Source organism: Pomacea canaliculata, linkage group LG13, assembly GCF_003073045.1.
Source record: "Pomacea canaliculata isolate SZHN2017 linkage group LG13, ASM307304v1, whole genome shotgun sequence".
Taxonomy (NCBI): domain Eukaryota; kingdom Metazoa; phylum Mollusca; class Gastropoda; order Architaenioglossa; family Ampullariidae; genus Pomacea; species Pomacea canaliculata.
Genome location: NC_037602.1, coordinates 18,353,818 through 18,377,849, shown reverse-complemented (window position 1 = coordinate 18,377,849; position 24,032 = coordinate 18,353,818). Strand labels below are relative to the sequence as shown.

The 24,032-nt window shown below is 41.7% G+C and overlaps 2 protein-coding genes across 4 annotated transcripts in view; one reads left to right on the top strand and one right to left on the bottom strand.

The window, feature by feature from the left end:
• The window catches only part of LOC112553652 (focadhesin-like), a 137,005-nt gene that overhangs the window by 18,996 nt on the left and 93,977 nt on the right, over positions 1–24,032 (top strand). The gene's annotated exons all lie outside the window — the stretch shown is intronic.
• LOC112553649 (FMRFamide receptor-like) lies at positions 1,266–22,626 on the bottom strand. Its single transcript, XM_025221002.1, has 4 exons — positions 21,314–22,626; positions 7,873–9,516; positions 4,596–4,805; positions 1,266–4,111 (listed from the first exon to the last, which is right to left on the bottom strand). The coding sequence occupies exons 2-4, from the start codon at positions 8,485–8,487 to the stop codon at positions 3,428–3,430; spliced, it is 1,509 nt and encodes a 502-aa protein (XP_025076787.1). The 5' UTR covers positions 8,488–9,516; positions 21,314–22,626; the 3' UTR covers positions 1,266–3,427.

Here is a 24,032-nt window from a genome sequence, read left to right as displayed (position 1 = left end):
CTGCACAAGTCTCCCACCCTCTCGACACCTTAACACAAACCGTGGGGTTGAGGTATTTGATTTCTGTTTCAATCGATAGGATCGACAAAGGTGAAACATACACTGCCTATCTTCGATCTTCGCTCACAGGGTGGGAGGTAGCTTCACCTCTTTGTTTCTCTGCAGCTCGTACCGTTTTCCTTACACCTGGTCCTTTTGTTCCACAAACCCTGACTTTTGTAGAAAATCCTCATTCTATGTTGCCATGAGGCCACCGCCCATCTCCGTTGTTGAGCGTGCCCTCGGCTACAGCCAGCGGGGAGCCTCCAAGCCGTGCCATACAGGCGATCGTCTCCCCTAACTTCTCTCTTCCTCCACTCCTGGCCTCGGCCATGACAGCACGGCCAGTCAGGGAGGAGTAGAATGGTCCCAGTCAGGCACTGCCAAAGGCCTCACGGTCGCCGGGCGGTCACTTGCTGAGTTCAGGGTCATGGTCCATGGACACCAGCGGGTGCATGTATTCTGCCTGTGTTCGTGTGTATTTACCTGCTTTTGTACGCGTGCGTGTGTCGGTCCCTATCAGCTACGTTTATATTTGCATGCAACGAAGAGTGCAGTCTGTTAGTGAACTTGGCTGACTGTATCGACCACGCTAGCAAACCTACGCATGCGTGAGGTCATGTATGCTTGGGTAGCAGCGCGTGCACTTTTCCAAAATCATTGCACAGCGATCTGAGACCAAGTGCACAATTATTTGCCAGCTGAATGATGAATGGAGAGCGCTCGTGTTAACAGTCCGGCTAACGACTAACGGCTTTCTGTGCACTTTGCCCCTTGGACCTCCACGGTCCTTTTGACGATCTGGCTAGCATGGGTTGAGGCTGCGACATTCAAAGTTACAGTTTCAGTCAGAAAGACTCATCGATCTTTTCGTCTGTCGTAGGCAATTAGCTTGGTTTTTGACTAGTTGCAGACATTATAGACAAATAGACAGTAAGGCTTGTTATTGTATTGAGGAGTGATTACAGTAACCGACATAAAAGCGTATAATCAACAACATATGACAATGGATCTCTTTGTAAGTTGTTCACAGCTCCAAACCCTTTATGCATTGACTCTTACTGTTTGTGTTTCCGAAATGTAGAGTATTTAGGAGCAATTGGAATGAAATGCTCTGGCCTATCTTTTCCCCCCTCTTTCTCTCATAGATTGCGCAAGCGCAGACACAGACACACGCATTCGTACGCACACAAGCAACAGCATCATGTACACAAGAAGCTTGTCTAAGTCTCTGACAACATAATGACACTATATTAAAAATCTTCCATGTAACATCTGGAGATAAAACTATAAGTGACATGTTTGACATGTTTATAATCATGTAGTCGTAGGTCACGACGAAGAAACACAAAAGCAAGATCACATACTTGTGCACCGATTATTTTAGTAAATGATAAATGTCGTACTATAGAGCACTAAAACTGTACAGAATGTAACCGTCACAGCAGTAACAGTTTTACGACAGATTATGGTAGAGAGGGAGCGAGGGGAGGGGGAGAGATTTCTTGTAGATATGTTTGTTGCTCAACAATAATTATATTTTTTCTGTTAATAGAAGTGATTTCGAAATTTTTTTTGTGTGCAAGGTTTCATTGCCAGTAAAAGAATTCTGGTCACAATCATACTGTAATTTTTGGACCTCAGGCGAGAATTATTTTACGAGTATTTTTAGAAATTATTTTATTAGATATCACCAGGTATCAAATTCCACTTCATGTCACATCCTTTAAGCGTTCAACGAATTATTCAGATGAGGAATTTAGGGAGAAACAGAACAACAGAAAGAAGTTTGTCATAAATGATTACAATCAAAAAAGCCTTTTTCAGAAGTATGTTCTAAACCTAGTACCGCTTTTGGAAAATCCTTGTTTTATACAATTCTTAGCATACGATGCATTTGAGGTGTGTATCTACACATAGGTCATCCAGAGACCTACGGTCTGAAGAACTTAACCAACGAAAATTATCTTTCGCTTTTTCCGGCGGCGGTAGTCTATCTTGTATGTAAGAACATACAAAAGAGGAGAGAAAATAGCAGCTTAGGAGCAGACAGTCACAGCTGTGAATATCATTGTGGCAGCTGCAACAGCAGGCTCCACAGCTTATTCAATAGAATGCGATATATGGCGTTATTTCATCTCTAACCTGGTCATCAGAAGAGGCTTAATCAGCTCTAGTTTCTGTTCTTTGCAGCTGCAATAGTTTTGTGAGGCTATCATAAGACGAGCGATACACAACAGATGATAATTGCACGTGAGCCATCCTGACTGTTCGAAATGCTTGTGTGCGCGTGACAGAGACAAAGAGGATGGTAGAGGGAGAAAGAATTCTGTTGAATACCGTTTTTTTTGTGGCTAGTGAGCCAGTGAGCTTTCTTCTGTTTCTTTTTTTATTTTGTTTCTCCCACTTTTGGAGTTTCATGGCTTATAAGATTTCAAGTAAGTTTTTTCCTCCAAAGAATCGCAATTTCAATCTTATCGTTTGCAGTCTTGACAGCCAAATAGTCATCGCTGTGCTCAAAAATAAGAAATAGAAGAGAATTTTTTGGCAACTGTCACTCACGTGTCACAAGTGTTTTGTTGATACACATTTTGCCATTATTAAGGGTGTTTCTTTTTACAGATTTTCGTTGACGTGTTATTATGCTTTAGAAAATCCCACCGCTAAGATGTTTGTGTAAAGCTTCGATGAGACAGATATCCTTTTATTGCAGGAGACTATATCATTGTGCATGAGTGTGTTTGTGTGTGTGTGTGTCTGAGTGAGAGAGAGAGAGAAATTAAGAACAAAGCCTTTAAAAAATTCGCAAATGTCATTCGGTGAGCGAATAAACCGTGCAAAACCCATGAAAAAAGACGATAAAATGAAATCATTCGACTGTTCGTTAACATAAAATTAATCACATAACCTAATAAATTGTTCTCGTTAGATAAATGTTCTCTTGAGATCACATTCAAGTATCTGCAGATAAAGAACAAAGCCCTGTCGTCTTGCTGTCACACTTGCTGTATCGTGCAGTTGCACCCACCGTCACGGCAAGGAAACAGATTAAAGACAGCGATCAGGTTTGAATCACAGCAGATTGCTTTGTCTCATATAGGTCTGGGTACCAAATAATCGGATGTCTGAACCCCAGAAGTATGTCGACAATGCACATAATGAAAACACTGACGGTCGTTGAGGGAAGTCTTCCGATACTGTCTTTTCATATGTATTTGCTAGCTTTCTGTTTCGGCACAGACCATCATAGCACATCTTTTTCTTTAACTAGTTCTGTTATTTCTGAAGTATAGTCATAAAATCTATGTCTCACTCGCTCTGATATTCATTCAACCACCAACCAACTCACTCATTCGCGGAATGCTAAATTTCGGAAGGGCGTACCTCCTCAAACATCCTCTCTGTCCCTTGCAGATTTAGGCAGAAGGGACCTCTCACTTCCCCTAAGTTTGATCTTGTTTTTCCCTGTCGCGTGCTTATCGTTCATCCCATCACAGTTGTTGATGGAGTCCACGGAGTCCCGCGGCGAATACCTTCGCACGACGACCCCGGAGTCCTGGTCTGCGACTTTCTGAGGATCGGTTTTGCAAGACTTGCCATTACCGGTGGTTACGAGAGTGACTTTACATCCGCCGCTACCGTTCCCTGTGCCGTTACCTTCCACGTTTGCAGGACTTTCTCCTGCGCCGGGTGTCGTTATCCGGGGTGTCATCTTCATGTAGACCGCGCCGTTCTGCTTATGAGAACCCGAGTGGCCGTACCCGTCCATGTGGTTGGTGTAGGTGAAGGAGTGGAAGCCGTCGTGTGCCCTCTTTGCTATGGCAGGACAAAAGGTCCTGACGAAGGTTCTTCGGAATTTCTGGCCCAGTGCGCAGTAAAGAATGAAGTTGACAGCGGAGTTAAGGTTGACGAGGAAGTTGCGAAACGTGGACAGTACATTCCATCCCTGACTCGCTGTGACTGTTTCCATGGAAATAGCGTACGCCATGTTGTAGATTAGGGCGGGGACTTGGCAGAGGATGAAGACCATTACGACTGACACCAACATGATGGTCACGTTGTTTTCTCGAGACTGAAACAGAGAGATCATCATCATTACTTTTTGCAAAAGTCCAAGACCTGATATCTCTTGTGGAATATCATACGTGGCCCGCATCCTCTGACATCACGAAGCCTAATTTACATTTCTGCCAGATTTACACTACATTCACATTACGAAGACAAAGAGTGATACGGTATCAAACGGCTTCCTTCCAATACCTACAACGATGAACCACATCGCTTACTTGAGACACCAATAACTGAATGTTACACAAATCTTTTAAAACACCAACAGAAAATGAACCGCCAACAGTTTGTTTTTTGGAGTTGATGTAGCTTTTACTACAGCACCAAACGCATCAAAGTAGGTCTCCTTAAACTAACAGTTGCCTTTCATTGAAGTCGAACAGTCCCGTTAAATTACCAGCTGGATGAAATACCGACTTTTGGTAATGCAAACATTAACTACAACCAAGAAAGAAGAGTTGTGATCTGTGATCGCGTTTTCTGCTCACCTGTCTCACATTCATGTCCTTTCGCTGCCGATGGGAGTGTTTGACAGCCATGACGAGAAAGGTGTTGAGGACAGCCAGAGAACAAAGTGGAATGCTGCACATGACGAGGAAGTAGAGCCAGCCAAAGTATATCTTGTTGTATATCGAGTTCCGCCCTAGCTCCGTCTTGTCCACGCTGAGGCATCTCACCATCGTGATGGGATTCTCTTGCTGCACCAAAAACAAGTGTTACATGAAGCGTGTGCGTAGCTAAGTTTGACCGAAAATGTCTTTTTACAACCTCGCTTAAGACTTCTGGGAGTACGATTTGACTACCAAGCTACTGCTTCGTTAAAATGTGTAAGATAAAAGTAAGCTAAAAACAAAATGAAAGGGCAGGAGAAAAAAACGGAATGTGGAATTGAATTTGTTTTTTTTTTAAGCTTGCTCAGGAATAAGAAACATCAACTTTCGTGAACTAAGACCCTACGCCCCATGCTAAATTCCATGCTTTTGGGGAAAAAGCTCTTTCTGTGGGCACAGTTTAGTTTTTTTCGTTAGCTTAAACGAGAGGACTGATTTCCCGAAATCGATAGCGCTGAGAACGAAAAGACGTTAAATAAGCCCTAAATTACTAGTTAAGCTGAAAACGTTTTGACACATTATTGTTGGGGAATGCTGCCAAGCTGGCCTTTCTTTAGATAAGCCGCCTGACGTCAGAGTGGAGGGGAAAGGTTTTTTCTTTTCACATCGACAACGAATCAATTGATACTAACGTACAAGGATACAAATAACCTTATAACAGACTTCGATGGAAGTTGGGAGAATAACATGAATTTCAGTCTGATGTTGTTCACAAAGTCATGTTCAGTTCCATAGAAATAAATGGACAGCTGCCATCGTGGGTATTATTTTTCACTTTGAGTAGGTAATGTTGGTGTGTGTCTGTATATGTTGGGTGCATGTGTCTTTTAAAAAAATAGAGTTCCTAAACAAAAATTTCATTGTCTTTATGTCTTAAAGCAGTTAATCGATCTTTTTGTCGCAATCATGAATGCAGACATCAGTCATCAGCTGATCCACGATACTTCGAATGGCTGGAGACCTTGAATACTTTTTAATTTATTGAAAATGTTTGTCAATGAGAATCATGCAGGGGAAACGGAGGAAAATGTTAGAACGCCATTAGACTGGGAAAACGTTGTTTTAATTGTTCAGAAAAACTAAAGGACTTTTTGTGAGAATAAGAAATGGTTTTTACGAAGGATAGAAGCGAACGACCCATAATCGACAGGCGATGTTTATCGCAAAGGTAAGCCCTTTGAATGTCACTTTGACCAGCAACAGTTAATTTTTATCCTTTTGACTTAAATCTGGGACTGAGAAGGTTAACCACACATAAAAAAAGACAACTTGTACAACGAAAAGTCAACTATTCAGTCTAAAGGAATTTTTTGCGCTGTACGACCAGACAAGTTCATAATACAGCAGACTGAGCTTTGTAGCCTCATGTAGAGAAGGAATAGCATGGTAGAGAAGATCGGACCAGATGCTCAGTTCTGATGAAAAAAACTTAACCTTTGCACCAAAGGACTGCCTAAAATCTACATAAGTAGTCGCAGCTATTCTCATAGCCAAGTATTAAATTTATGATGCGTCACAAAACGTTCACATGAAACGAAGATTGATGGTTTTCTCGGACCTACCAAAATAGAACTCATTCCAGTTTTTATGTCCGTTGATGAAGATCATGGATATGACTAAAGCATATGGTGCAAATTGTCACAGAATTGATTCTGATTGATTAAAACAGTCTTTTATTATTTTATGAGTGATTCTTTGATGTGCTGCGTAAAAAACATAATAGCATTGCGCTTTCACCAGAATTATACCGGACAATAACCGTTGGTTTTACCCTACTTACAGCTGAAATATGCTACATATTTAGTGCAGTTTTGTGTATTATGTTAGTCAACTTCGTCGTCCATGTCATACGGTGTCTTGCTTGTTAGTCTTGTTAGTCTGGGATTGTTGTCTTCTAATTGAGACATGCTTTAGAGGCGTTTCTTAGACCAGACGTTTCAGTAAAGTCGTCTTGAGTATTTAGTGTGAGAACCAAAAGGAACACTCAGTGCAGGTTTCTTCATGCTAAATGTGCCGGTCTGCTGTGCTTTAAAGCCTTTTATTTCCCAAGCAGGCTACGCTACAGTGCGTCTGAGTTTCTGCGCCACTCTGCTGTGACGTGCTGCAGGGTTTCGGTAGTTTTCTGTGCATCGGTTGTGGGTGTTTGTGCGTAGCGTCGACTTCGTCAGGCAAGTTTAAAGAATAAGTGATGACAAAATAAAGACCAGGACATTTTTTATTATGTAGGCAGCCATTTTCATATCATCCTCTAACACCTCATTTGTTTTAAATTATCTCTACATCCGTGTTACTAAAAATTCTTAATGTAGGATGTGCGCGTATGAATGGGCGGAGAAAGAACACATGCTGGCTTGTATAAAAGATCAGGAATCTCCTGAGATTTCATAACGGGGCTCATTTGCATGCCACTTCGTGAGAACTTCGAGTGTTTTCTAATAGGATGACCTGGACCAAAGCCTTTTCAAGCTTCAAAGAGGCAGGAAATCAATATGGGAAAAGTTAAGGATGTCTGCATAGACATTAGGTTTTAGACAAGATACAAGCACAAGTCTATCTGTTATTTTAGATGCTTTTTGTGATGTGTCATTTAAGTGTGCAGTAATAGTTGCCATTAAAAAATTACCGATTCCTGTTGTTTCGAACTCTGTCGATATTATTTTTTATTTCAGTACATTTGTGAACATGCAATGCATCCCATTAGCACAGAATTAATACTTTACATGTTCGGCAAATCAACTGTAAAAACCGAAAGAAATATTTTCCAATTAAATGCAATATAGTAAAACCCATGGAAAGTTTCGATGAGTTGGTATTATTTTTGGTATCAATAGATTTTTGTTAGGTCATAATATTTAAGGTTCCTTTTGCGAGATCTCATATGACGCCTGTTCGCAAGGCTGGCGGTCGGGAGTTTTCTTCGGATACTTTGGTTCCTTTACCCTAAAACACTTTATTCCCCAACGACCTGAAAAGGTTAGGGGAGACCTTACCTTTAAGGTAGGATGCAATGATTAGTATATAGAATACGCCGCAAATTCAAAGTAAAATAAATAGATAAACAAAGCCATAAAAAGTAAATAAAAATTAAAGCAACAAGAAAAATAAATCCCTACACGCTTCAAATTGTGCAATAATATGTTGCATTTCAACCAACCTGCAGCAGTGTGTACTCAAACCAGCGCGGAACATTGTACAGCACTGAGACGATGGAGATGACGACGATGACAATGCGGGCGCGCTGGATTGTGCACATGGAGGCTGCTTTGAGCGGATGGCAGACGGCGATGTAGCGCTCCACTGTGAAGGACACCGTCAACCAGACGGTGGCAGTCTGAGCAACCAGTCCTACCGGGTATAGGTACACAATCACATAAGGCAGGGCCTCGCTGAAGAACTGGGACGACAGCTCGCTCAGGCAAATGAGAACTAGAGTAATGAGAAGTACCACCGAGTCCCAGATAGCTAACGCTGTTAGGAAACAGTTTGTGGATGTGTGCATGGTCCGACGGGTGAGTACAATCACTGCCAGGGTGTTGCCGACGAGCCCCAAGGCGATGACCACACTGGTCATTATGCCATTGAGATAAAAATCTATCTCCTTTTGCCACTTTTCAATTGGCGGTCCTCCACTGTAATTACACGGAAGGGGCTGATCACTGTTGAGGGTCATTGTAGAAAGAGAGGCATTTGTCATCGCAGCTTTCATCACTGTCACAGCAATGATACTGGAATGGGATCCGGTACTCGTAGACTCTATTGTTTTATCCATACTGTCTCAGTTTGATATGTTTCCAGTGGTAAAATCCAGATCTCTTGGAAAAGTATCCTGGACTAAGTGGCTGTGATCACTGTGAGTCTGTGAATGTGATGAAGGGTTATGGCTCACTCACCATCGCGCTGTGTGAGAGAACGGTGACCACGCGTGCACGTTGGTTTTATGTTTCAGTAGGGTGTAGACTGTCACCTGCACCAGTGTAATCTAGACACATTGTACTTAGTGTATTACTTTTCTTTTGAAGAGGTCTTGCTAGCTGGATAGTTAATGTCATAGCCTTGTTAAAAAGTACTTATACTTGATAGTCTTCAAGCCGTTATTTCAGTGTGCGAAAAAACTAATCACAAATCGTAGATGCCACCATTTTCAAGAGTGAGATACACGAACATCTCCAAACATGAAAAAATCCTTGAAATAAGACATATCCTTAGAATAAGACGAATGTGTGCAGGCACAATGTTATGCTTCAGATAAAACTCGTTGGAATGTAGTCTCATCAGAATCTTCTTGTCACTGGGTTGTAGCCTGCTCTTAACAGTCTGCTTTGTTTTCCAAGGTGTTCTGCTTTTTATACGTCAAGCTGCGGAAGGAGCAGGCAGGTGTTCACTTGCCCCGTTAGGTCAAAAGTGCGCGCTCTTCGAGGTACGCAGGTCGACGCAGATTGCTTCTTGTGTGGTTTTTAAAAGAAAACCCATAAAAGCCACAGGTACCTTAGGAGAACTTCGGTCGAAGGACACACTGCCTTGAATGCAACACCATTGACAGCGGCGTGTCACTGAAGTTACCTGTTATTACGCTGGTCATGCACACACAAGGCATGGCATCCAAGATGGCAACAGGAGGGGTTTGAGACCTTGGAAAGAAACTCGCGTAGAACTTGTGGGGCGATGTGCCCTCCTTTACGGTTCAAAAGCTCCTAACACTTGAGTCTTACTGATGGCCACGAGGCAGCTCTGCGATGGATTAGGTAATGAGACAGGTGACCTGGGTCGTACTTGAAATTAGTGATGTCAACCGTACACTCTGCAAGAAAGAGAAAAATTCTTTAATGACCATTCTTTTTTTTAAAGATTTTTTTACGAGTTGTTTACATTTGTTCACATCTTTATAACTAATTTAGGAATAATTGTAAGAACATTTGCAGTATACAAAGGATGAATCAAAAGTTTTTCATCACAAACGTGGCATTTTTAAGCTGCTAACCAAATCTTGTGTGTGTGTGCGTGAGGGTGTACCTGTGTGTCTGTGTGGTCACGAAAATAATATATATATGTTTCGGGTTGGGTATTACTAAAGAGCTCAGATGTCCTTCAACGGGTGCACACATCACGCATACAGGCACAACACTGTAAGGGGTTCGCTGTCATGTATATATCACCAGTGAATACGTCTATTAACGTGAATTTATGCGTGCATAATCACAGCGCACACGCGGACGCCCCTCTCCTCGTCCCCCTTCCAGTTCGTATTTATGAAAACCAAGTTTGTGACCTAATTATAAAAAATGCTGCTGTTAGAACTTGTTTCTTATCTGATTCAACCTATACCAGAGATGCTATAATTATATGCTTTATCAGAGTGAAGTTGGTACTGCGATGATGTTTTCTTGCACGTGGTGGAGATCGAGCGCGAGTACATATGATATAGGTAGATTAACCAAAGTCATCAAAAAGGTCATCTCTGTTGTCGGTCTTGTCGGTGGATGTGATTGGAAAGCTGAGATTAATCACCAAGTTTAGGTGCATTATGCTCAACCCTAAGCACCCTCTGCACTCCACCCTTCTGCGTCTGAGGGTTACCCAGCATCTGCAGATTTATCCGTCATGTATACATATGTAAGGGATATATAGGTGTAGAGTGAAGGGGATGTCTGATTAACACCACTCTATTGCAATGACTTCTTGTGCCGTTTAATTTCCGAAAGAATAAAGTATATGTCACGAAGTGTGAGAGTTTGCCTCTTACTATGTTTAGGTACATTGTGTGGTGGTCTCCTTAACATCAGCCGCTAAATAAAAACAACGCGTACTCAGGCTCTGTCTCACGATACAGTTAGTGTCCTGACCTTGTTTCTAGACTACTTGCATGAACCATGCTATTGAATTACAAGTGTAGTAGACTACTGTCTCGTTAGCATTTGTGTGGTTGTATTAAATTGGGACGTCGAGCATGCCTGTTGGGGAAGAAGGTAACAATACCTGCATATTGAAAGTATCTCTACATGCATGTAGTACTGATGTGTGGGGAAACTACACCAGTGTGCTACTCTAAAAATGTCATTCTTATTTTGTATGATGTGACAGGTTATTAGGAGGAATCGTGAAATTAGGTCTAGAATTGAGGACTAGTTAATTGCGCAGTTGTCTCACACAGTAGTAGAGAGCCGGGTAGCGGCGTTATCAAGAAGCAGGTGGCAGATGCACTGACAAAGGGTAGCTCGGAGGACAGAGCTGTAACCTTGTCCTCATTGACATTCGCCGCTAAGCCAACAACTAAGCGATGAGGATTCGACCTAGAACCTCGGTGTCTGTTGAATTCCTACACTACATAGCAAGGCAAGGTGATACGTGCTGACACAGGTCAAATTCTTATGATGAATTGCTCGCGTTGTAGCTCACCAACAGAGCTGTTTATATTGCGTGGCATTGTAAGATAAGGATGAAATATGTGGAAAATTCAATGTATTAAGCTGTGTATGTTGTACAATCCTTAGTGGTTTGAAAACAAGATGTTGGACACACAGGTCATATTACTTAACTGCGCATAAATACTTGAGGAGGAGCCTGAAGGCTTGCTAGACACCGTGCTTTGTGTGCGTGTCTGTGAGTGCCTTGCCTCTGTCTCAAAGCCACATCTTCCCTTCCACACTGATTACTTCATCTGTCGTTATTCTAGGCTTTCAACTGCCACCACTGCTTCCAGAGCTCTCTTTTCCTGTAGTATTTGTAACCTTGTTTTTGTTTGTTTGTTTGAGGGACAGGAGCCACGGTTGTATTTTGATGTAGTTATTTTGATTTCAAAGAGTACTGATATTATTGGCTCCTCGAGGCATTTTTAGGTTTAAGACTATGAGCTTGCTGTTAGGAAAATAAGCTTTAGTCCCATGTCGTAACACTAACTGACCATATAACAAGAGTGGGGAGGACTGCAGCTCTGTAGACAGGGCTTTGGTCACGTGCAGTGGGGGATTCTGCCAGACTCTCGGTGACAGGCATCCAAACAAGCTACTTTTTCTGGTTTAGATGAGACGGACATCCACATTCGTGCTTGTTTTGACCGATGAAGGTCTGCCAGGATAGATAAAGTTTCAAATGTAGTCATTGCCATCGATTGTTCTCTGAGAATGTATGTCTGATTGTCGTGCACGAGGCCGATGAAAGACCGTGCTTCAGAAACCTCCCGAACGATTTGTTCTCTCGCGATAAGGAAAAAGAAGGGCTGGCATCGGAAATCTTTTATTAAGAACCAGCAAAGACAAAAAAAAAGAATATGTTTATTTTTTATAAAATGTACATAATGGGTAAAGAATCTCGGGATCTTGCTGTTAAAAACATTAGTGAGTTCAGTCGTTGGTATGATTTCATTAAACATTCGGCTTAATTTTTGTACAATAGTGATTGTTGTTTCTTGCTGCATGTGATACACTTAAACATTCCATTTTTGTCTCGCTGAACCCTTTTACTTAAGTACCACGTAGATGTTTTTCCTGACATTTATAGTGTTCTTTTAATTACCCTGACCCATTTAATTTGTGTTATCTTGATACACTATTAATGGCGTCTAGTTATTAAGATTTCAGTTTGATAAACGATTTTCTGTGGGGACGGATGGCTAAGATGCATGTAAACAGATGAACAGTGAGACAATGGCTGTTGCAGGAGTGGAGAGGAGGAGAAGACGAGGCAGAACATTCAATAACTTTAGAGATAAAATCGATTCTAAACAAGTTTGTAAAAAAAAGGTTGAAATACAATGAGATGAAGACGAAAGAAGCTGACAAATCACTTCTTAGGAAGTAGTGGTTGTCTCTTTCTATCGACACTTTATGTCATCTCCTGTTCCCAGCTCTTACTTGTGCCTAAGAAACTCAAATTTCTAGCAAGTATAGTTTTGGAAAGGGTCGAAACGAAAACTTAAGCACGCTCTGACACATACTTGTGGGCGGTACTGAGCACCAGACGTGACTTCTTCACTGCCACTTACTCTCTTCGAGGATCTCAGAGCCCGCGTCGCGCAGCAACCAGCAATTATAAAAACAGACCTGTGGAGTTCACAAGAATATATCGCGAGTGTCGTATTGTCTGATCGTTTGACCATTTAACGATGTAGACGACTGTCAATGACTAATGACAGATCGAGTGGTTAACTGTGTTCGATGGCGCGGGGAAGCTCGTTGCTACCATAGTTAACTCCCTACTTGATCGAAGGGTCCAGGCTGTAAGTACATTATGTTTTCAAGGCACTTTTTATTACCTTTAGTACTAAATGAATTCTCCAATTCAGCGGACAGCTTACAAGTGTGTGCTTTGAGGAAAGCCATACAACGCTAAGGGTCGGTGGTGATCGATGTGCCTATTATGGTCTGTGAGAATATCGATGAAGTATTTGCTGTATTTATTTGAAGTATTTATTGATCACCTTCAAGATAAGAACGAATAGAATGTGTACTTCTGTGTGGTATTGACATTAATGCTCTGCTTTCCCCGTTATTTATGGCGAGTATTTTTTGTTTTTGTTCATTAGTAAAGCATTCGTTGTGCTTTCTTTCGCACGACAGTAGGCATATGGCACGAGCGCTCCGTTTCGCCTGCAATGCTCAACATTTTTTGTTGTTGTAGATAACATCGTGCACGAAGCCCTTCACGACCAGAGCGTTTCCGTTTCCATCGGTGGAAGGCAGACATGCAACCAACTCTAGAAGACCACATTGATCTGATGGCAGAAGTCAACAGGGGACGGCAAGACTTTACCAACAGACGTACAGTTCGAATACATATGGACGTTACGAGCACTGACAAGATCGAAGTCGTAGTTAACACCAACGGCAACAAAAAATCAGAAATTTACATGAACCGATTTCAGCTGGAAGAGGAAAATAGTTCTAAGTACTGGGCAACTCCACGCCAGATATCCACATCAGGATCGCGAAAAACGACAGCGGCAATGGCCAGGCTGGACGGGATCTGGGGCTGTAGTAAAAGCAGGCTTAAGTACAGCCTATACATTCCCCGTAGTACTCATTCCGTTGTACGAATGTGAAACGAACTTTGTGCTTATCGATATGGAAAGGAGAATCCGGACATTGGAGAAACAAGAGCCAGTGAAGGGTGCTCCGGATCTTATACAAGGAACAAGCATAGCTACAGTAACTATGTACGGAGCATAGTCGCCACACTCGTAGGATACAAGGAGCCCATCTCGCAGAAGTCAAGCAGCAAAAGCTGTTCTGGCTTGGCAAGACACGCTGGGCTTGTCCATCAGTGTAACTCGCAAGAGGGTTGACGCCAAGTTGAAGTAATTAGAGTTCAACTACAAACGTGAAGGAGTGGTCAGTCCGTCAGGACCTGCTTACCATTACTGGAGACATACCTGCGTGGGTAGTTTTTGTCACCTACAGCTTTCCCCAGCACCTCTGTCGATGGACCAACATAACTGGGGGGGGGGGATTTGGTGTTTTACGCCGTGTCAGCAACTAAGGCTATATTACGGCAAGCAACCAGCCCTGTAAACAGATGCCACATGCAGAGAAAGAACAGCGTGCCCGAGACGAGAAATGAACTCAGGGCAGCCAACCTTCACTGTATTGGTGACAGGCGCTAACCGTTGCGCCACCGGGCCGCTCCAACATAACTGGGACCAGTCGAGGCATAAATTAATATATAAAGCATGCTTACTTTCAATGTTTGTTATTTAGTTAGTAATATTGCTACCAGTGAAATTTCATTACGCAAGAGACATTGTGGCGTACCTCTACTACCAAGCACAAAGTTGGACAATGTCATAAGTTGGGAGAGTATCATGTGCGAGAGCGACAGACAGAACCAGGGAGGGAACGAAGAGGTGGGAAGAGGTCGTGCGTGTAGTGTACTTCCTAATCGAAATTTCTATTATCTCCTTCACTACAAAAGACCAGCGGCGTCTTATACTCTGCCTTCTTTTGATCTGCTCTGCGCTAATGCAGTGCGTGCTGACAGTTCCCTGCCTGGCATTACGTAACAACAGCCAGCAGACAGCAATATTTTAATTCACTCGAGAAACATGTACACAAAATATTTCAAAACTTTAGAGAATTTACATGTTGTGCACATCTCACGAGACCTCCTAGCGCGTCCAACAGGGAAAAGCGCGCACATCACTATTGTAACAACATTAATACTTGTGTGCCCAGCTGTCTTGATTTATCACGTACAGCTACAGATTACACGTGGATATGATGGGGGCCATCTGCCAAATAATATTAATAATTTCCGAGAAGTATATTTTTTCTTGAGTGATAGGGCTAGCGGGTTCAGAGTAGAAGAGGATACCGGAAGGAAGCATCTGGAAGGAAGAATGTCAAGATTATCTTACTGCTATCGCAATGGCGCTCTGTCAGGACTTGTGACACTTTGCTTATGGCAAGGTTTTAGATACCAGAGCTCATTTCGTAATGACATTCTGCGGTGTGGTTTTACATTTTCGTGCTACTGATAGGCAAATGAGAAAGCTGAAAGTTTTGTTTCGCAGATATTATTGTCGCTTATTATTATTGCTTTGTATTATACTTGGAGAGATAATGTTGGACACTTAAACTTATTAATGTGAAATGTACGGTTCTAGGAACTAGGTTAAAGTATTGGCATTGGCCGTCAAATCTGTTTCTTTATTTTCTAGAAGAACACCCAGTAAACAGAGTTTTCCTGAATTGCTTTTACGCGAAACTAAACATGTATTATTACTTAGTGCAGCCGATCCTTGGTAAAAAGAATTACTACAGCAGCATTTATCAAAGGTTAGGTGGAACCTTGAATTCTTTAGTATCTCTTTAGTTGCCATTTTGAGGCACGAGAATGTCCAATCCCTAAGCAGTCACTTGTCGCGCAAAAGTTTTAATAAGGTTTCACTGGAAAACGTTAAATACAAACATGTATGTGATTAAAATGTAAACGTTTTTATCTTCCGTTTGATAAGGGAAAGAAATCAATTACATTTTAGCTGCACAAATAAAGGACTCCTTGATTTTACATTTGTCGCCAGCCTCTCGGTTTTCGTTTTGCTTTAGGTATTTAAGTTTTGTTACTACATTTGGTTAAAAAATTATATACGATGCTGAATGCAGCATTATTTATGACAGAAATTTGTACATGTTTCTAAAACTTAGAACTGTTTCTAAATAAGCGATTTTAGGAACGTTATTAAAAAATCGGTGCTATGCCATGTAGGTGCATTGCACAAGCGCATACGAAAATGTTTGCTCACGGAAAGTTTCGTTTAATAATTTTATTCGATTCCAAATAATTTTGCTTGAAATAGTTCTAAAATTGTGTTACGCCCATTGTTTCTATATAACTAATTACTAAATAAATACTTAAGACTGTAAGTGTTTAAATTTGATGTGTGTAAGACAACTGGTCGTTGAGCGCCGTTTATCTGCGGTGGTCTTTGCCAACGGTACCACTGTATATAATGCTGAATAGCTGTCGATGAAACACTAAACATATAAGTACAATTCTTTCTCCGTCCTGCACTTCCTACTTTTATCTTTCTATGTCTCTCTCTGTCTCTCCCGCACACACACACAGCCACAGACAGAGAGAGGGTGAGGGGGGGGGGTGAAGAAGAGGAAGGGAGATGGTAGGAAAGACGAACGAACTACATTCCCTTTTTAGTCTTAACTCTTTAGGCTAAATCTTCAGAGATAATCTTGTTCAGCTCTGGACCAGACGTCCAGACGAAAGGCTTTTATACCGGCAACCTAATGTACTTGCATGCTTAGCGGTACTTTCTGAAGAAATGGTGGTCTTTTGTAAAATGAAAGAAAAATTTTAGACGCAGATACTTGGAGTTGATCTGGCAGCAGTATCAGTTACATCTGTAATCATTGACTGTAGACAGAGGATGCTTCCTAACCCTGAATTTAGCTGGTTGGTGTTTTATGGAGTGAAATTTGCATCAGTGGAAACCGTGATAAAAACAAACAATTTCAAGAATTTTCTTTTGAATGACGAATAATCAATAATTATAAAATAATTCTATATATCGTTTTAAATAGATCCTTGGATGCTTTGACAACAAAATGATGTTTTGCATTTACTTTAGCCATTAATCTTTATCTTTCCTTCGAAAACTATAAAGATGGATACTTCGTGGATGTTACAGTGCATTGTTTCTATACAATGTGTGTACAAACCAAAAAAATGGAAAGGTCAGAGGGTCGATGTCCTATTAAAAATAGGAGTACTGCCATAATTATAGGACGAGCGTCACTAAGAGGGATCATCATGTATTCGCAGCGTCCCAATGTAAATGAAACACGAACCTGGCGGAGTCTGCTTCAGTCATCGCGGCCGGACAGCTATTTATATTACGGCACTATCTATCTGTATATATATGTATGACTAATTGCTCACTTCACCGAAAGCTGCCTCAGAAACTTGAACGAAGCCGACCGTTGTTGTTTCTAACTCTGACATTCACAAAGAGAGACGAAGCGATCGTTGACACGTTTTGGTTTCTCATTCATTCACTGTAAGACAGGGTAATGAGAAAGAGATAGAAAAAAGCAGGAAAGATCGTAAATCATTTGGAGACACTAAGAAATCCTGATAGAAATCTACTTATTGAGTGGCTTTCTCTCTGGCTGGGACATCTCTTCTGTTGCTACTTTTTGTCCGGTGTTGGGACGATGTTTCCAGATGGTTTGGTTTATCTAAGGACAACTAGTTTCTTTAAACATTTGTTGATTTCCTACGAAATATAAGTCCACTCTTGTTTTTCGCGTAACATTCCAAACTTTCCTTGCCATGTTTATTATTACATAATATTATTACATATTATTACATAATACTTATATTTTAATATAGAGTATATGTGATTTATTAATTACAGTACATTGTTTCATGAACAGGCCAACTAAATGAAAAGGTCAAGGGGTAGGTGTCCGATTAAAAATAGCGGTACTTACACAATTATAGAACAAGTGTCACTAAGACAATATCTGTTCCATTCCCCACGCAAGGTCCCAATTTAAATGAAACACGAACCTGGCAGTCTGCGTCAGTCATCGCGGCTGGACAGCTATTTATATTATGTAGCTTTATATACAGATACAAATACAGTACAAAGTATCTCTATAAATCCTTTTCAGAAATTGTATGCCAATGTTACTAGTGCATAATACATCAGACATTTCATGATATCTCAAGTATGTCATATTTTATTATTCATTAATTACTCTTCCAAATGCGCATGCCCTTAGAGCAGCTAAAGTTTCAAGGTGACGGGATAAGCTTTTGCCATGGGTATTTTTGTACCCTCTAATCTCAGTACCCATTAAGAATGTGGGAAATCAGTGATACTATCATTTTGGATTTCGTCATTGAAAACTGGACAAAGTTCCGAAGTGTCAAACATTCTTAGTGCCACAACGTTCAAAGTATTGGCAAACAAGTTTTGAACTTAGCATGTTCCATTGTGCCCAGCATTCGCTCTAAAAGTGACATTCACACACAACTTTGCCAAAGGTGTTCGAACATTCGACATCTACCCGGTCTCGGCGTCGTAGGTGTTGTGCGGCATGGGTCTAGGGCAGGGGTGGGCAATTAATTTTCCCAAGGGGCCGCATGAGAAATTGGGATGGTTTTAGAGGGCCGGACTAATATAGTTAACTCAGTTTTACCCAATACTGTATATATAGTATATATACTGGCGGGCGGGCCAGCGGGCGGGCCGGTCAGAGACAGGAGGCGGGCCGGCCTTTGCCCAGGTCTGGTCTAGGGTTTTCTCTGTTGGGCAGGCGATCAGTGAGGTGGCACTTTATGTGACTTTATTGGCAAGATTTCCGTGACCGTGCAATTGTTTGAAAGCTGTCAGTGTCCGAAGACATACGCACGTGCTTAGCATCACATACATCTGATTTCTTTCGTCTGCAACAAATCCGCAGGTTTTTTTGTTCCATTTGCATACAATTATGTATGATGCTCGCATTCCGAGGAAATATGTTAATGCTGAAGTAAGAAATCATTTGCCTGGACATTATTGGGTCAGCAGCTGTGCAGTTAAAAGCAAATGCACATTTAGCTGCCATCAGTCCATTTTCTTGCAAACTGAACAATACACTTAGTGTCTCTTGAGCCAGTCGCTCCGTTATGCACGTGCAAGTGCTTACCTGATTACGTGTGCCCCGAGTGTGTATTCGCTAGCATTCGTGGGGGCCTGGTTTTATGTTAATGCACATTTAATCAAAGGAAATTAAATACTGAGCATTAATAAATCGAGTTATTGTATAGATTTTCTGGGAGATCCGCACGGCTTTCTTTGAATTAAAAAATTTTCCGAATCTTCATGCTCGTGACTTTATTTCACGTTTTTACGGGTTATTATGATCAAACAATGCGCCGCAGTAGAAGAATCCCTCTATTACAAGACGAACAAAAAGCGTATTTTGAGATTGCTTCGCGTTGAATAAATGAGTATTATTTAACTGCCGCAGTTTTCATTGTCCACCTACTGTGCCTTATTACACTAGGTGCCTATTATATGTAATTAAACCATTAATACGCCAAATTATTAGATGCATGCTCCTGAATTCAATTAATATTAGTGTTACAGTCAAGAACTTAGTCACATTGTATTGCTGCCCCCTTTGCTGATTTATATAATAATTTTCAATTACTGAACGGTGTAAATTATATCAAAGTTAGAGTTGAATACAGCAGATGAAAGATACGTGTCCATCATTCGGAACCGCAGGTCATGTGAAGCTATAAGCAACAAAAGTTCGAATGTCTCGTTAGGTCGTGGACCAGACTAGCATTGTGTGTGTTCGCTGGTACGAGCCTATCACAAGAGCAGTGTTGCGGTAAGGTCAAGTAAGCTGTCAACCTGGATAGACATGTTGCTATCACATGAGGCATTAATGGGGGACCACCTGTTTCATTACAATTGTATTTTTAGCGGGTGGTGTTATTTTCGCAAAACTACTTTTCTTCTGCTACGTCTGCTACGAGGACGATGAACCCGACCACCAGTGACATAGCAACAACACTTGGCAACAAGAAGATCCTGAGTATCAGTAATGTTTGGGTATATGTTTGAGGTCACGTACAAATATGTATTCGCACAATCCGACTGCACACACACACATTCATTAATTCAAGCATGCAACTGTGCATATTATGCATACATGCCTGTATCCGTAACATACCGTCGTTAATAAAAGTTTGACAAAGTTATTTGTCATTATGCTTCACAATACTTAAAAGACTGTATGTGTATATATGCAACTGTAATTTGGTCGTACGTTACAGCAAACGGGAAGTTAGCAATAGGTACTCGTAGTTGTTAACCCACACGGCAAGCACACGTGTATACAGAAAGTCAACAAAAATAGTGCTGAAGGGTGCTCTAAAAATAAACTCTGTGTCTGAGCTAAGTGAACCAAGGAGACAAATGAGACTCCTGCAAGCTGAAAACACAGTTCAAACCGTCCTGGCTCAGACTAAGCGTCCTTAAGCTTGTTTAGGGCTTTTATCCAGCCACACGGTAAACAGGTAGAAGTTGTCTGTGGTTAGATCTACAGACTATTGTTCACTTCATCCATTTTTGTCGATGTAGCTTTTATTGTTCTACAACAGAAACTACTGTTTCTTGTCCTGTTTATTAACGTGCGTGTGAAATATTTAAATTTCATTGCGACACTTCATTAACTAAAACAATTACGCATGTTACAAGTCAGTTAAAACAAATGCATAGCTTTGAAGCACGATCTAATAATGAATGGATAATGGACAAAAAATCAGGAAGGGTATATATATATATCTTGGCTATTAATTATAAAGGAACGGCTATTTTTGCATTTCATTAAATTGTTTTCTTTAGTTCTTGTGTGGCAATGCTTCTAGTCTTGCAAATGTGACATGAGATCCATATCTGGTCAGCTTTCAGCCAGCATTACATTGAAACTCATAAAATTGTATCTTATCTTTATGAAACGCATGCGATGCATTTAAAATCCTTTATACGAATTACGTCACAAAAGGGTATAAGAAAGTGTTCTTGCTCGTTTTGTTTTAGTTAACAACCAAATAAATGTTAAAATCAAGAAGAGGAAAAAAGAGACGAAGAAAATGCAGTGATGGATTGAGATTTGCATGTATGGGTAAAATTGCATTTACTGGTAGGCGTTGTAACCTAGTGGACTGCTCGTGCGTGTGGCAGGAAAACTCGCCCACCCTCTGTCCACCAAGAAGCTTTCTAATTTATGTGATTTAACTTTACATATGTTCAGTCATGTCTGTATGCATGCATGTTCGGTTTCTGTGTGAATGTACACACACAAACATTAGTAATTGCTTTCATACGTGTGTGACTTTAATAATTATTTCTTTTTCGCACAAGTGCTTTTATGTAAGGTGATCCAAAGAACATTTGCCGGTAATTTTTTTTTAAAAACTTTGCACCAAATCGGTATTTTGTGAATAAGACTTTTATTTATACTCACCTAATATCATCAAAGAAAACTTCCCGTGATCTAATGGCTAGTACCTTGATTATTTATAAACATTCTCATTTAGCAGCAACAGCTATCAAGGACTAAATAAAGAAAACGCTTCATTCTTACCTTTTTATGACAGCGAAAGGTGACAAGAAGAAATTAATTAAGGTCCGGCATGAAGTGCCGTCTGTGTTGACAGTCGACGCTCACTGAATGTCGGCTCCGGTGTTGTCTACATAGGCTCGTCAGTCTATGGAGACAGAATTCGAGTCACAAGTCCCACGTGTGCCGCGCTGTCTGTTCTAAACAACAATCCAACTTGTTGCTGTACAGAGCTGTTGGTGGCTGTTGGGGACATGCGCCTTGAGATAAAAGGTTAGGACAGTATCCTACAACCGTTTTATTCTGTGGCACGATTGGATCTTGTTTCGGCACATTACATGTAGCGAAGTGTCGACTTCTCGGGTTAACCTCCAAACACCACAAACTGACTTGTAGCAAGCGGTACTGCGTATGAACACACGCATGGGGTGTCCCGTTACCTCTTTGTCTTGCAAGAGGTTTGACTTATGACAAAGAAAGTGCGATATTCCGTGCCCCGCACTCTTCACGTTTCAAGTTCAGTCCAGACGTGGCCTGTGTTTATTTTGTGTGAAGGAGCAAGTTAAGCAACAACTGCGCCCCTAAGTGCGGATTGATTATCACTTTGACTTTGAATTTTGACATATGGAGATTAGTCCACCATAACCAGACAACTGTTCCAAAACCTTTGTAACATTAGCACCAGTTACCTCCCCGGTTGGTCTAAAGACGCTTTTGAAGAAGAATGATGCGTTGCTTCCTTAACAGATAATCTCTCAATTATCCCTCGGGTCCTCGTCAGAATACGGTGATAACACATCCCCCGTTTTTGTACTGTTAGACATGGAAAGATTTATGGGTCTGAACAATCTGTCAACGCCTGGAGAAACAAATAGGCTGTTAAGCTGTCCGTTGCGCTTGCACGTCGCTTCGAGTTGCAGAAACAGGAAGACATTTATATTAAAAGTAATCACTCTTTAGTTGTTATCCTTTCAAAACATAATAATGTTCAAAATCAAATCGTGATAAGCAACCGCAGAATTTTTTCTTGCGGTAAAAATGGGGAGTTTCGAGTTTTGAGATGCCTTTAGATAATTCTATCCTCGGCTCTCTCTCGGAGGATTTTGTTTGTTATTCTCAGTAAGTAGATGGTTTTTACTTGTGTACATCCCCGAAGCAGCAAAAAATACTGTTTAATGAAGGTCGGACAGAAAGGCCACAGTTATCAGCTGTTAGAACGGGTCTGTGCAGTACGCCATACCGCGTGTCCATGGATCATGAAACTGAGGAATGCACGGTCGGAAGGCAGTTCAAAAGTAGCACCAACACCGCCAGTGCACAGCCAGCATGTGTGGGAGGTCTGTGAAGGTGCGGACACACGAGAAGCCAAAAGCGGCTTCGCAAGCTTGGCTTTCGAAGCAGCGCTTTTCCGAGCCTTCTTGCGGGCTGCTTGATAAGCTGGCTTGTGGGGGACCGCTGGTCACACACACGAACGCTGTTTCGGTCTTAAATTGTTTGTGCCTATATTTAGGCCGTCTTGAATCCCATAGCTCGCTATGGGAGTTAATTAATTCGATCAAATGAACGGTCTGGTCCTCGCTGAGGTTCGCCAGAGGCCCTGTTGCTTTCACAGCCATGTGGAAACGCGTGGAAAAGTAGAACAGGTTCTAAAGCGCGAAGCAGGCCGCAAGCTGAAGCCAAGCAGGCTTACGAAGCCGCTTTGGGGATAGCTTGCAGTGGTGGTCACACGGCAAGCAGGAAAAGCAGGGTTGCTTCGGAAAAGTTTCGCGCTTTTTGCTTTTCGTGTGCCCGCCGCTTGACTGTGTGTGGACTGCGTTGTCGTGGTGCACTGCTGGTGGCCATGAGAACTGAGAGGCCATTCCGTAGCACGGCCCGTTCAGGCACGCTGGCTCGTTGCTGCAGCGGTGACAACTTCATGACGACCGCTGCTGCCACAATGTGACAAACGTACTCAGGCAGTCATACTTCACTTGTCTTAAAGGTAGTTTGTTAACATAGACCTGTCGGCAACAGAACAATGGTTTATTTTATCGCGAGGTTTTTCCCACGTGTGTGCCAGGATACAGGCTCCGCTGCTACTCCCCTGCCCCTCCCAGATAGGAGGGGACCGAGCTGTATTAGAGATTAGAATGCATCCAGAAGAGGGCTGTTTGTGCTATATTATCGCGCACATTGCTCTTGAAGTAAGATACGTTGCCAAGGAGAAGGCCACTTTGGGCTCAAGCAGATATCTCCATAGGAACAGCATTTGCACGAGCACTGCGCTGTACGCGACTGTGAGATATTAAAAGATCGTCCGACCTACTTTTTCAATTAACCTTGGTAAACGTCTCCCGATTCACCTTCGAAAATTCCACAGGTGTCACCGACTTCACAAGCTTGAAAGCACCATTTTTATTGGGGAGGGGAGGGATTCATCTTTAGAACTTCCAGTGGATGTCCGGAGTCTAGGGCATCTAAGATTCTACATCGCCTTCAAGGACCGAGTGCTCAGCTTCACAGTCACGCCAGTAAAATGCTAACGTCTAGCAGTCAGCTAAAATGTCTATGAAGTAGCAGTTTAGCCCTACTGCTTGGCCTTAGCATCTACCTGGCACAGCTGTGCACCCAGGCCCTGAACGTTTTGTTTTTTCAGAATCTAAATATCACTTTTTTAATATTATGTCTTTATATTAGCTGTATGCCGATAAACTGTAGCTAAAGTAATCACTTGGAATCACAAAATAAGAACTGTTGGACTGGC